General features: G+C 49.9%; 1 protein-coding gene across 1 annotated transcript; it reads right to left on the bottom strand.

Annotated features, from left to right (window-relative positions):
- Positions 1-2,203: 2,203 nt before the first annotated feature.
- LOC137857202 (inositol 1,4,5-trisphosphate receptor-interacting protein-like 1) lies at positions 2,204-5,180 on the bottom strand. Its single transcript, XM_068683417.1, has 2 exons — positions 5,052-5,180; positions 2,204-3,394 (listed from the first exon to the last, which is right to left on the bottom strand). The coding sequence occupies exons 1-2, from the start codon at positions 5,178-5,180 to the stop codon at positions 2,204-2,206; spliced, it is 1,320 nt and encodes a 439-aa protein (XP_068539518.1).
- Positions 5,181-13,904: the final 8,724 nt, after the last annotated feature.

Genomic DNA, 13,904 nt, shown 5'->3' with positions numbered 1-13,904 from the left:
CCCCACAGGGTGCTAGCAGGTCATCATCTGCCATCAGCAGTGCATGAAGGTCTCTGTCATGTCCGTAGATCAGCAGTCTTTTCAGCTGATCTCGCACCACCTTGAACTTCTGCAGCTTTAGCATATGGGTCCTGCTTCAGATGCTGGAAGAGGTTGACCGGGCCAGACAACTGGAAGGCTGGTGGCAGGACAATCACATCGGGCACCATCTCGTTGCCAAAGAAGTGCTTGAGACATTTCTGTTCCACACAGCAGCGAAGGTACCAACTGATATCATCCAGCCGAAGCAGAAAATCCGTCCCGTGCCACATTTCCAAGGGGATGGTGGCAGCAAGGGTCCCTGGCAGCAGGGACTGTGGCCAGGACTGGTGGTGACAGCCACCTGCCCTGCCCTGAGCAGCTGGGCCCTGGCTGCAGGCTTAGCAAGGCCTTGGGGGGCAGCTTTTGTGCCCCAGCCCTGTGCTGCCCAGCCTTCCCCCTGCTGCTGCACTTGCCTCACAGATGGCTCAGGCCAGACTGCAGCATGGCCCTGAGGGGAGCAGGGACATTCCTGACAGGCACCAAGGGCCCTGAGGTGGACAGGGATGTTCCTGACAGACCCCAGAGGCTGCAGTGTACTGTAATGCCGTCAAACTACATAGGGGCAGAACCCACCCGTATTTATGGGGTGACAGGGGGATCCCAGCAGTTAACTGTACTGGAGGATGAAGCGAGTCTAACTGGAAATAAGTGGCAAAAGCAGCGTATTGTGACAGGCCCGGATGCTCCATGCATCCTTGGCGTAGACTATCTCAGGAGAGGATATTTCAAGGACCCAAAATGGTACCGGTAGGCTTTTGGCATAGCTGCCTTAGAGACAGAGGACACTAAACAGTTGTCTACGTTGCCCAGTCTCTGGGAGGACCCTTCTGTTGGGTTGCTGAGCGTCAAAGAACAGCAGGTGCCGATTGCCACCACAGCTGTGCACTGGCAGCAATATGGCACCAACCGAGACCCCCCATTCTCATCCATAAGCTAATTCATCAACTGGAGAGCCACGGGATGATCAGCAAGACTCACTCAACCTTTCATAGTCCCATAAGGCCAGTGCGAAGGTCTAATGGTGAGTGGACTATCGTGGCCTGAATAAAGTCTTGCCACTGCTGAGTGCTGCGGTGCCTGACATGCTAGAACTCCAGTACGAACTGGAATCAAAGGCAGCCAAGTGGTACGCTGCAATTGAGATAGATAATTGATATAGCTAATTGAGATAGCTAATGCATTTTTCTCCATCCCTTTGGCAGCAGAGTGCAGGCCACAGTTTGCTCTTACTTTGAGGGGTGTCTAATACACCGGGAATCGACTGCCCCAGGGGTGGAAACAAAGCCCTACCATACCTAGACTACATGATGTGGACACCGTTTGATTTGCACACCATGGAAGAACTGCCTGTGTTCTGCAGTGTATGAGTGCAAAGAGGAAGGACCCTGGGCTTTTAGAGCACTGGCACATTTATATCTCTCTTGGTATGACAGTTACAGAACACCTCTCAAGCGTTTTCCCATATTGTGTAGGGTGTGGAAAAGGCTCAGAGCCAGCAGAGAGAGGAAGACTGCCACAGACATAGCATGGGGGAGTTGAGAGAGAAGAAGCTTCTTGGATCAGCTCCTCAGCAAAATGCTCCCCGATGCTGTGGCAGCCAAGCTGTCAGCATCTCATGCCCGCCTGTCCTGACCAAGAGTGATACAGACACTCACACACAAAGCGTTTGTTTAAGCAAGCAATATATTAGGGTTTTGGAGAGGCCGAGCTCCCGAAGTGAATGGACAATGTGCAAGAGCTAGATGGTCACTGTCCAGCTGGTAACAAAGCCTCTGCTTCAAGCAGCTGCATGGGGTGTGCCTCCCGCAAGGGTGGTTTTGCTGTGGAGAGAACACGGAGGAGCAATTCCCACTGCCAACTGAGCAGCATCTTCTCCATGTCCAGCATGCTCAGCTCTGCAGCACGTGGCAAGCAGTTGTGGTTGTAGCCACCGTAGTCATCAGTGGTTACTACGCTTGGTAGATTGTCCACACGGGGATCTTGCCACGCTTGGCAGTGGGTTGCTGCACGGAGTTTTCCCATCCTCTTCTGCGTCCTGCGTTCTCCCCTCTTCTTTCTGTGGTGGGAGGTCATCGCCTGCTGTCAGCAGAGTGCCCCGGAGAGCTCTGCTTGAAGGCCTCTCTCAGTTCCTAAAGTTCAGCATTTTCATGAGCTGCTCTTGCAGCTCACGGAAATCAGTGTGCGCCTGGGTGTATTGATCCGGGTCCTTTGCTAAGTCCTGGAAGAGGTTGGGTGGTCTGGATGTTTGGAAATCCGGAGGCAAGATGAACTCCTCAGGCATTTGCTCGTTTCCTAACCAGAAGTGGTCCAGGCGCTTCTTCCTCAGGCACGAGCGCAGGTACTCCACGATGTCATCCATGCGCTGCAAAAACTCCCTCCTGTGCCATCTTTCCAGAGGGATGGTGTTCAGCAGGTGCATGACGACGGTCTTCATCATATAGCTGGTAAAATAACTGCCCAGCACGATACGGGCACAGAGCTGCATGCATCCGAGGTGGAAACTGTCCTGCTGGGCATTCGCGGCTATGTTCCGGAAGAACTTCATCTCTGCCACTGCGCAGCTCTGTGGCCATACTGTGTCCGGGGTAACGGGAGCCTCAGAGTAATCGCTGCTCAGAAAAATGTCCGTATCACCTTGTTGTACCCCAAACATCATCTCAATGAATACGGTTGATCCGGTGTCATCAATCAAACGAAGCATGCAAGACCGTCTGGTTTTCAGTACTTTAACCAGCCATGAAGATGAATGAGGCACAGATTCCCAGGATAATTTTGCCAGCTGCTGGAACCAGGAGGAGACTTTACGCACATCCAAGTAGGAGCGAGTGCACATAGTTCGTAGGAGGCTGGGTTCCTGATTTCTTCTCAGCTCCTCCACAGGGTTGTGGAGGAAGCACAGCATATTCCCAAACTCCTGCTCCCTCCAGCACGTGCACTCCAGCTTCACGCGAATACGAGACACCTTTGATGGCAGATTCCATTTGGTGTTCTGCTCCACGTGGAAGGAGTGCCCACGAGGAGCTGTCATGGGAATAAGGCAGCGGTAGACCGTATCACCCTCCCGGGGACTCCAGCCTTCAAAAGCACTGCCCACTCCAATGGGTGTCTGCAGCACTGGAGAGAAAGTGTCCTTAAAGACCCAGTCACAGGCACGGCAAAAGCCGCGCACCATTTCCTCCACAAGCCGGCAGTAGTTGGTCAGGTTTACCTGCTGCCGCTGGATGCTCTCTGCAATAAAAATGGCTGCATTCGATTCATCATTGAGCGCTGGTTCTTCCAAGTCCTCGTCGCTGCTGTCATCAAACACCTCGAACTTTTTACGAAGACAAAACAACAGCCAAATTAAGAGGAGAACCCCAAGACCGGCCCAGAACTGCCAAGTCTGCATTGAGTCTGCGCCCTCAGCGCCCGCCGAACGTCCCACTGTCAACTGAGCAGCATCTTCATCCAATTGATACCCGACTTCCTGTGGGCTGTTGACTAAGCCCCAAAATGCCAGGAAATAGAAAGCTGCCCAAACCATGGTCTGAAAGAGAGAGAAGCACGTCAGTGGGGCTGGGTGGGAGCTGGATGGCGGCTGAGGGAGCTGCGGCACGAGCCTCAGGCCCCTGGGGTCAGGTAGGAGAAGGGGCGAGGGAGCTGGGAGGCAGCAGGGACTGTGGGCAGTGCCAGCGGGGACAGCCACGAGCCCTGCCCTGGCCCAACCCAGTCTTCCCCCTGCTGCTGCACTCACCAATGGCTCAGGCCAAAGTGAAGCAGCGCTGCCCGCGGCTGCCTTTAAAGCCTCCCCCCCCATTGTGACACGTCCTCTGATGTCACCTGTGCCCACACCGCATCACAGGACCCCCGCCCCACCCTTGGTGCCCACCGCACGTCCCACTACCAACTGAGCAGCAATTTCTCCATGTCCAGCATGCACAGCTTTGGGGCTTGTGGCTAGCAGGGCGTCTGTCAGGCATCTTTGTAGCTGCCACAATCGTCGCTGGCTGTGGGGTTGGAAATCCCTCCTGTGCATGCTTGTCAAAGGGATGGTGGTCAAGAAATGCATGACAGCTCTCTTCCAGGCATGGGTGGCAAGGATCTGTGTTTGACCGAACTATTGTTCCGTCAGTTAAGCGCAAGTTCTGGCTGCTCAGTTAAAGCTTAAAAAAGTTAAAATTTTTGCCTGAGTCGGCCAGACATCACATTGGTGTGCTGCCATCCAGACGCTCCTGCAAGCTCCATGTGTTTGATGCCTTCGATAAAATCCGCTTTGTTGAGTTCATTTTTGGAGTGCAACAAGGCGATTCAGACATTTTTCTCAGCAGCGAGAACACTGATGACATCTTTACCCTGGACACAGTACGGCCACAGAGCTGCACAGTGGCAGAGATGAAGTTCTTCCAGTATAAAAGCGCATGCCCCGCAGGACAGCTACCACCTCAGATGCATGCAGCTCTGTGCCCGTATCATGGTGGGCAATGATTTTACCACCTATGTCTTGAAGACAGTCGTCATGCACCTGCTGAACACCATCCCTTTGGAAAGCTGGTGCAGGAGGGAGTTTTTGCAGCACATGGATGACATCATGCAGTGCCTGCACTGCTGCATAGTGGAGAAACGCCTGGACCACTTCTTCTTAGGGAACAAGGAAGTGCCTGACGAGATCACTTTGCACCCAGATTTCCTAACATCCAGCCCACTCAACCTCTTCCAGCACATGGCAGAGGATCCAAATGTCCATGCCCGGGCACTGCGTGAATTCCAGGAGCTGCGAGATCGGCTCAAAAGACTGTTGACGTTTGGGAACTGAGAGAGGCCTTAAAGCAGAGCTCTCCGGGGCACTCTGCTGACAGCAGGCGATGACCTCCCACCACAGAAAGAAGAGGGGAGAATGCAGGACACAAAAGAGGATGGGAAAACTCCGTGCAGGCACGGCAAAAGCTGCGCACCATTTCCTCCACAAGCCGGCAGCAGTTGGTCAGGTTTACCTGCTGCCGCTGGATGCTCTCTGCAATACAAATGGATGTATTCGATTCAGCGTTGAGCGCTGCTTCTTCCAAGTCCTCATCGCTGCTGGAACTCTCCTCGTCGCTGCTGTCATCAAACACCTTGAACATTTTACGAAGCCAAAACAACAGCCAAATTAAGAGGAGAATAAAACCAAGACCGGCCCAGAACTGCCAAGATCGCATCGCACATGAGAGCAGGGCTCCCATATGCATCGAGCTCTGCTGCTTCTCTAGCGCCTCAATTTCCAACAGGAGCTGAGCCATGCGTTGTTGCATCTCCTCCGCATACTGCCGCATGCGCTCATTTGTAGCTTCATCCAATTCATCCCCGACTTCCTTTGGGCTCTCGACTAAGCCCTGCGAGGAGATTATTTGCTGGCTTGAAGCAAAGCTGGGACCAACACAAACCCAGACACACGGGTGCCGTACCTAGCTGGCCCACGAGGCATTGCCGATGGAGGAGATGGCTGCAAGCACAGCAGGACACTCTGCTCTCATTTGCCTGGGTGCTACTAGGAGTCCACCTCCTGCTTGGCAGAAACACGCAGAGCTGACTGTGTAATATTGCCCAGCACTGTGTTCCCTCACGTTTGCAGAAGCAACTTGCAGCTGTGAGAAAAATGTTTTTTCTCTAATCTGTATTTACACAGAACGGAGATAAAGAAATTCCTCAACAATCACTTAATCTCTCTTTGGGCTGACACCACCATCTTTGCTCAGCCCAGCTCCAAAGCAGCAACACATGCAAACACAGCACGCTGCTCTGCAGCCCGGGGAAGGACTATCACGTGAAAAACGAGGGCTGTACCCAAGTCCTTTGCACTGCAAACATCCACTGATGCAGGCAGCGGGATGCTGAGAGGAAGGGCAGCCCCATCTTCTGGAAGCTGGCACGTGTTTGAAGTTCTTGTGTGTTTCTGGCATGTGATTTGAAGCAAGAAGCCTGCTCTCAGCTTGCAGACATGTCATCCCTGCCACAAGCCGCCCTGCTCGTGCAAGCAAGCTCTCAGCAAGCTCTGCATGAACTAACCGCCTGGCCCTTAAGGACTGGAAAAACAGGAAGCCCTTTCAAAGGTATCTATGGATTTAATGTTGACGTTTGAATTTTCCTGTCATATCACTGTAACTTTTTTTGCCCACATGCTGTATCCCTGCACTGTGAAGTTGTCATTTAATTCTAGTCAGAGACTTTGTGCTTTTGAAAATAAAGCCAAGGAGAACAGAAACGTGAAATGTTCAAAAACACTTTAGTGCATTAGACAAGGATTTAGTATGAGAAGCCCTTTCCAGCCCTTAGGGGAAAACACATCTTGTATACAAATAACCTAGCAAAGATAAAGCTGTTCTGCATAGTGAAAATTTTGGTGCTATATAGTTTGAGGACATAATATAACGTACTTATCAGTAAGAACAGAGTTATGACACCATGACGATAACCCAGAAGAGTTGAAAGGGACTGAGGACAACACAGACTTCATGGCACAGCACTGGGAAATCAGCGTCCCTGCTTAGCCAGGCCCAGCAGCAAGCAGACGGGTTGATAAAACTCAGGAGGCTTCCTGTGGGGGCCTCTCCAGCCACAGCCCTACCTGTGAAACAGGCTCTGTTTGCCACCAGCATGTGGCCATGGAGGCTGCGGGTGCAGGCAGAATCTATCCTGTAGACAGGGGCAGCTCCTGGAGCACCAAGTGGCAGCAACAGTTTTTTAAAAATGCGCCCTTGATGCTGCATCTGGAGCTGGCCACATTCTCCTACAGGCAAACTGTGCACTGGGAGGAACTGTGAAAAAAATTTCCGCATGGAGTCTATGAATGCAATCCCCTAGGTGAAAGTCCATCCCACTTGTAACCCAACTCAGCAAATATTAATGCCCCGTTCCTGCATTCACATTCCCATATTCCTGAGACAATGGCCTTCTTTCCCCTGGTAAATACAGAAAGTAAGCATTTCCTCAAAGGAAGTTCATTTGGATTTTTAGACAACCTCCCCCCCCAAAAGAAGGAAGAGTGGGAAACAAAAACCATTTTGGTAATCTGGGAAAGTATTATCAGACGCGACCTCTTCTGCTGAAGTGAAACACTTTCCCTAGGCCACTAAGAAGCTAAGGACCAAAGTGTTTCTTTAACATTATTTTAACCGTAAAGGAAGAAAATCAGATGGCCTTCCAATTCATTTTACCAGCACACATACTGAAGACTCCACACATTGAAGACTTGACTTTATTTTAAAAGAATGATTCATGCATTTAGCCTTTGGTTCATTTCTGTATTAGTTTTGGAGCCATAAATCTCACTTTGGAGGTGTAGAATGATTAATTTCTCAGCAACATTTTTGCTTTGAAGTGTCCATCAGCTGTTAATAAAACAAGCCCTGTTACATTCTCTTCAAAGTCACAAAACAAACACATGCAGATGTTTTGGGCCAAGGAGGGAGCTGAAGATCTGTCTGTCAGTGAGTATTTAGCCAAAATGAAGAGGGTGTTCCTATCTTGACACCTTGGAGAAGAGGGGTGTGTTTGTTCAGCCAAAACCTCTGTGCACGGAGGCAACAGGAGAATTGGGACTGGGTCCCCAGAGCTCCTGATTTAGAGGGTGGAGTCTAGGGAATGAATATTACATTTTGTTAGAAAACTACTAGTGTTTCTACAGCACAGATTTAATAAAGATAATTTATGTCTGACTGAAAGTTAAATACCTCACAACCCTGCACTTGGTGTTTAGTGGAATATACTGCATAGTCTGTATCCAACCTACAGCTGAATTAACAATGAGTCTACAAAGACTCATGCCTCTGAGACATGGAGAAACATGAGGCAATCAGAGCAGCAAATTCCGGGCTGGTGTAGCTTGGCAGCCACCCTGTGAAGCCAGCAGAGGTGTACCACCTTAGGCTAGCCAGGAATTAGATTGAGGTGTTCGGGGGTTAGCTTTTTTATAGAGGGATTTGCAGACATGTCCCTACACCTGAGCGATCCCCACTTGCTCTGTCACCTCCATGGGTCTGCCAACTGCCAGCACAAGGGAGAGCCCTTCCCTAGCCTTTGCGTTCAGCAAACCCTGAATTCCCTGTTTAATTGTACCAGATTTACACTGGCAGGAACAATGACGACAGAGGGCAGGCAAGCTCAACGAGATGCTAAGCAGCACAGCTTAGGTTTCAGCTTTCTGCCTTTGCATCTCTGGAGCCTTCCAGTCAAAGCTTGGCTCATATGCGGGGCAGGCTGATTTTCACCAGCTAAATGCTAACAGCACAGGGTGCCCAGAAGGCCTTTTGTCTCACCTGGTGTCTCAGCATGGACGTGAGACCAACTAAACTACCACAAATCTCATTTGTGGTAGTGGGAACATGGAACTGAGCAGTGCCAGCAGAAGCAACTGTGAATGGCAGCAGATACTGAGCCCCACTGCCAAAAGTAACCGAAGTGCCTGTGAGAAGTGACTGTACAACGTCCACGCACCCACCCTGCTGTTTAGATTTGCCCTCTAGATCCTCTCCTTGTCCTCAACACGTCCTTACAATCAGGCACCACTGAACAGCTCTGGTATCACTCAGCAGAGAGCAGCCCTCTGTATCAGCTGCTGCAATTATTGAGACACATTAGAGCAATAGCAACTTGCACTGTGTGCTGCGTGTGCTGCAGGACCAGCTCAAACCTGTAGCTGGGGAGGCAGTAGAGATGACAGGGACATTATTTATTAGGGACAGAGCCAAAAAAAAACATCCTCCAGGCCCTAGTGTTTAGTTTGTTCCACTGCTAAAGAGAAAACACCACTAATGACAGGATGAGCAACTCCACAAAATACATACTATGGAGCTAAAGGCCCTCATTACAGAGAAAGCCAAATCCCCTGTTGCAGAGCAGGGCCTGAATACACATTACCTGTGCTGCTGCAGGTCCAGCATTCTTTCCCCAGGGAGTCTCCAGGATGCTTCAGCCTCCTGCCTGTCTGCCAGGGAGGACACAGTTTAATTCCTCCCCTGCCTTTACAGAGCTCTGAGACAGGCGAGGAAGCACAGCGTGCAAGGAAGAGGCCATCACAAGTGTGCAACAGCTTCTCATGGCCATAAATCTCAGAAATTGCAAACATCTATTATTGGTTTATTTTGACAATAACTTGGATGTGACTTTTCCTCTTATAGTCTCTGCCTAGATTCGTCTCAAAAAGGTGCCTCCTCCCATCTGTTTCCTCTGTTTTGGAGTGTGATTTTAAGGGGATTTATGGGTAACACCCATTCTCTCTCCTCAGATTTGTGCTCAGGGGCTGGGAGAGCAGCTGAACCCCACAGCTTTAACCTGAAAGCAGGCAGGGTGGTGCAATAGGGTAACCGAGCTGTGGCATACTGCCACGGGTTCGCTGCCAGCACCACTACCAAGGACGTGTCCTGTCATATCTGTAAGACTCATCTGTATGGCTGCTCACAACTCACAGCTGCCAGCATCTGGGCTATATCCTGCCCCAAGTTCATTCTGCCAACAATTCGGAAGGCTGCGGTGGGGCGGCAGGGTGGAAATCAAAAGGGACTTCAGACATTCCAGTCCCCTTCGTGCCAGGGTTGTCTCTGTCTTCCTCTGCTCCCATGGCCAGCTTGTTGAAGCCTCAACCTGCATAAACAATATTGAAATAATATTGTAGTAATTTCAATAATGCATATTAATATATAAAAATGCTATTGTAACAATGCTATTGCATAATAATATCTAAACAATGCAGAGTCATAACACTTGCACAGCAGCTTCCATTAATTATTACATGAAACACGCATGATTCCAGGAAGCATGGTGTTTGGAAACAGCAAATTTTCCACCATTCCCTACCAGTGTTTTGTGTACATGTCGTTTTAATCTGCTTGGCAAACACAGGCTGTGATTGATGTGGCTAGGAGAGCTCTATGTGACTTTATCCATTCAATCGCTCACCCTGTTTTTAGATCTGTGTTTTCTGTGATCTGCCTTGAACTGGCCAAACACCTCTTGCAGCTTTTAACTCTTACCTCGGAGCAGGCGATGCATGTGAATAGGTACTACAGGGATCACAGCATTTTCTGGAGAAAGGCCTAGCTGTGGCAAAAATAAACCCACTCACCATTCCCTAGCATGAGACTTTCCCACTATCTCTGACACACACCAAAACCTATTCTCCCATCCAGAGAGCAAGGGTAGAAATCAAGATGAGGAGAGTGCATGGAAAAGGAGCTTCCTAAGTTCTAGCATCAGTGAAGTTCCTACTAAGGGCTTTCTGAAATGACTCTACAAAACCTGCTCCCTATCACGTGTCTAGCTCTCACCCAGAGTTTACCAAACTCACTGGGAAAGCTTCAGTGTCATCAGCCATTGGTTTCAATAGCATCCTGCAGAAATATGAGGACACATTCTCCTTTGGGGCGATGGTTTGGCCAGATCTTAATCCTGTGGGGATGGCTAGTGCCCACAGGCTGCAGATGCTGTGGACAGCTCAGTCTATCACAGTGAGGAGCATTTCCATATCCTGCTTTGCACAGAGAGAGCTTTGAGCCGCAGTGGGTACACTCAGGCCAGGATTCATCTCTGCCACTTAGCCAAATTTTGGAGGCATTGATCTGGTTCAAGCTTGTCCTTGGGACCTGCCATTCACGCCTCCAGGGGCACTGACTAAGGAATGACCCAAAGTCCCTGGTATTGCATGTGTATGCTCTACTCCTTCCCTGTGCTGGGACAGTCAGGTCTTTCTCGCCACAAGCGTGTTTCACTCTGCCCTGCCCTTTCCATGGATTAATGGATTAACCCCTAATCTTTGCAGTGACCTAACTTGTAGCCTGATTGATGGCTCTACTTGTTTTCTTGCATTTTGCATCAGCAACACAAGAGAAGCGATAACCACACAAAAGAAACAGCTGCTGGAGAGAAGGAAAGAAACTCAAGACAGTTGTTTATAGGCAATTAATGTCTTTTGTCCCACAGTAGGTGTGATTTAGGGTAGCACATATTCAAGCATTTGGAAATGGCTGTTTCTCCCTCCTCTCCACTATCAGTGGGCTCATGTTTTTTAACAAGGCCAGGGACCAAGAACAGGCCATGGAAGACTGATGCTTTGAGAGGGGCATGAGCATCTTTAGCCACTCACTTGTTAGACTGCTTCAGGACCACAGAGGAATACACAAATCTCTGGCTCCAGCTAGAGGCTAGTTCACTGCAAGGCTTCTAACCTGAAAGCAGCATATGGCACGGTATTGAAGTGCATGAAAACACATATAATGAAGAAAAAAGGAACGACAAGGGCAGAGACCACAGAGACTTTCACATGCTGTCTGTCCCAGACAGCAGGATTTTCCTCCTGGTCTATCAAGCAACGAGATGGGCTGATGTTCCCTTCCCTCCACCAATGTTATCAAGTCAACGAACCTCGTAATGTATTAACCCTACTTGACATTGTGAAACAAGATCCGTGTTTGACCGAACTATTGTCCCGTCAGTTAAGCGCAAGTTCTGGCTGCTCAGTTAAAGGTAAAGCCCTACAAATGCAGGGCCAGTCTTCCCAGCTGGGCAGGAAAGGAATCAGGTGGGACGTGGTTCCTGGGCTACACTTCTGGTATTGCTCAAGCCTCTCTGTGTGGGGTGAGCTGGGTGCCCTAGCAGAGACCAGCATCCTTAGGGAGGGCTGATGGTCAGCCACTTCAGCCCTGTTTCTGCCCTCTGTTGGGCAAGGCAGCGTTACGAGACAAGGGAGATCCAAATGGCAGACCCAAAGGAAGAACAAGTTGTCCACGCCAACGCTGAGAGATGAGTCAGCTCCTTGAGCGCTATGAAAATTATTTGAAATTTTTGGAGGGCTGGGATCTCGGGAGTGCACCTCGCCCCAGTCAGTGTGATGCAAGCACCCTGTCACAAGCACAGGTGGCTAAGGCCAGCAAAGTAGGAAAGACGTGAAAACGTCCCCTACCTACCAGGGGAAAGTGTTGTTTTCCTTTATATCCATCAACATTCCTCTCCCAAAATACACAGATAAGTTTATACCAACTGTGAAAGCCAGCAGGAGCTGACTGGGATCGTCCCTCTTACAACTGGATCACAGGCAGGGTTTGCGGCAGAGTTTTTGGGATCTGACACCATGTGGCTAGATTTCCTTGACACCCTCTGCGCGTTATGTCTGGCCTCTTGGCAGAAGAGTGGTGTCTTCCTTCCACACCTGAACCCACATGAAGTGTACCTGCAAAGCCCTTATGTTCAAACAAGATTTCTTAGCTGGAGGAGTTACCAGTGCAGTTCTCCTTTTCAGAGAGAGAAGGTAATTTCAGAGTTAAAGTAGAGGTGAATTCAGTGTGCCTTGGCATATGCTGTGGAGGGGAGGGATGTCCCGCGCTATGATGATTACGGGTTTCTGCCATAAAGAGAGGGGAAATGAAACACCACATAAATAGAATGCTTCTAAATATTGCCAAATTGGTTATCAGATAAATATCTGGACAGAGATAGGCAGACTGCCTCCATATGCTTGTTCTAGATAATCTAGGTGATACATCTCATTCTAAACACAACCCAAACAAAAGATACAGCTGAAAATCCTAAGAATTTTTGAAGGATGAATATGATATCATGAGATGACCAAATACTCCTTGAAAAGCACAGCCTTATCAGAGGAAAAAAAAAAAAAAAGAAAAAAAAAAGTAAAAGCCAGTAAAGTCAGCCTTGACCTACCAAACGCACAGGAAGACATCTGAGTCACCTTGCTGCACCCAAACTTCTCCTCTGGCAAGTTCTCATTTCCTAAAAGGAAGTGGTTGAGGCATTTCTCCTCCGTACAGCAGCACAGGTACTGCATGGTATCATCCAGTCTCCTGTACTAGCTAGGCCGTGGTAGGACGTACATGACAGGAGTCTCGAAGGCATATGTAGAAATACCTGTGACCACCAGGATACGGGTGCAGAGTTGCAGACATCTGATGGAGAAGCTGTCATGTCAGGGATGCCTGACCACGTGCCCAAAGAACTTCGTCTCTGCCACACTGCAGCTCTGTGGCCAGCTTGTGCTGGGGGTAAAGCTGGCCTCTGCCTTCTGGCTGCTGAGGAAGATGTTTGAGTCACCTTGCTGCAGCCCAAACCACCTGAATGAGGATGGTTCTACTGAAGGCATCCATCAGCTGGAGCTCATCCTCAGAGTGGTGCGAGAAGCACAGCACCTCTCCCACAAGCTGCTCTGCAGTTCCACAAGGAGGTCTTGTGGGCATCTTCCCTGCAGTGTCCAGCTCCAGGTGGAAGGAGTGGCCAGCAGGAGGCTTCAAGGACACAAGCAGGTGGTGAGCAGCATCATCCTCGAGGGGTCTCCAGCCTTGAAAACCACTGCCCACCCTGACAGCTGGCTGCAGCAGCAGAAGGAAAGTAATCAAGAGCAATCAGAAGACACACAGGACTTCTCCCACCAGGTCCTCCATGATGCATGTCCAAGTGTCGTGGTTCTGCTCAAGTGGGCAGCCGAGCTCTACCACAGCTGCGCTCTCACTCTGCCTCCTCAAAGAGGAACAGGGAGAAAATACGATGAAAAGGGCTCAAATCTTGAGATAAGGACAAGCAGATCACGCAGTAATTATTATAACGGGCAAAACAGACTCTGCATAGGGAGATAGTAAGATTTATTACTTATTACTAAGCTAGAGAAGTGAGAAACGAAAGAAACCAAACGCACCTTCCCTCCCCCCATCCATCCTCTTCCCCCTCCTCCCCCCAAGCAGCGCAGGGCAATGGGTGAATGGGGGTTATGGTCAGTCTACAGCACTTCTCTGCTGCTCCTTCTCGGTCACTCCCGTCCCCTGTGCTGTGGGGTCCCTCCCACGGGATGCAGTCCTTGATGAACTGATCCG

This window comes from Anas acuta, chromosome 5 (assembly GCF_963932015.1).
Source record: "Anas acuta chromosome 5, bAnaAcu1.1, whole genome shotgun sequence".
Classification (NCBI taxonomy): Eukaryota; Metazoa; Chordata; class Aves; order Anseriformes; family Anatidae; genus Anas; species Anas acuta.
The sequence above is the reverse complement of the archived record's forward strand: the minus strand, read 5'-3'. Positions and strand labels throughout refer to the sequence as shown.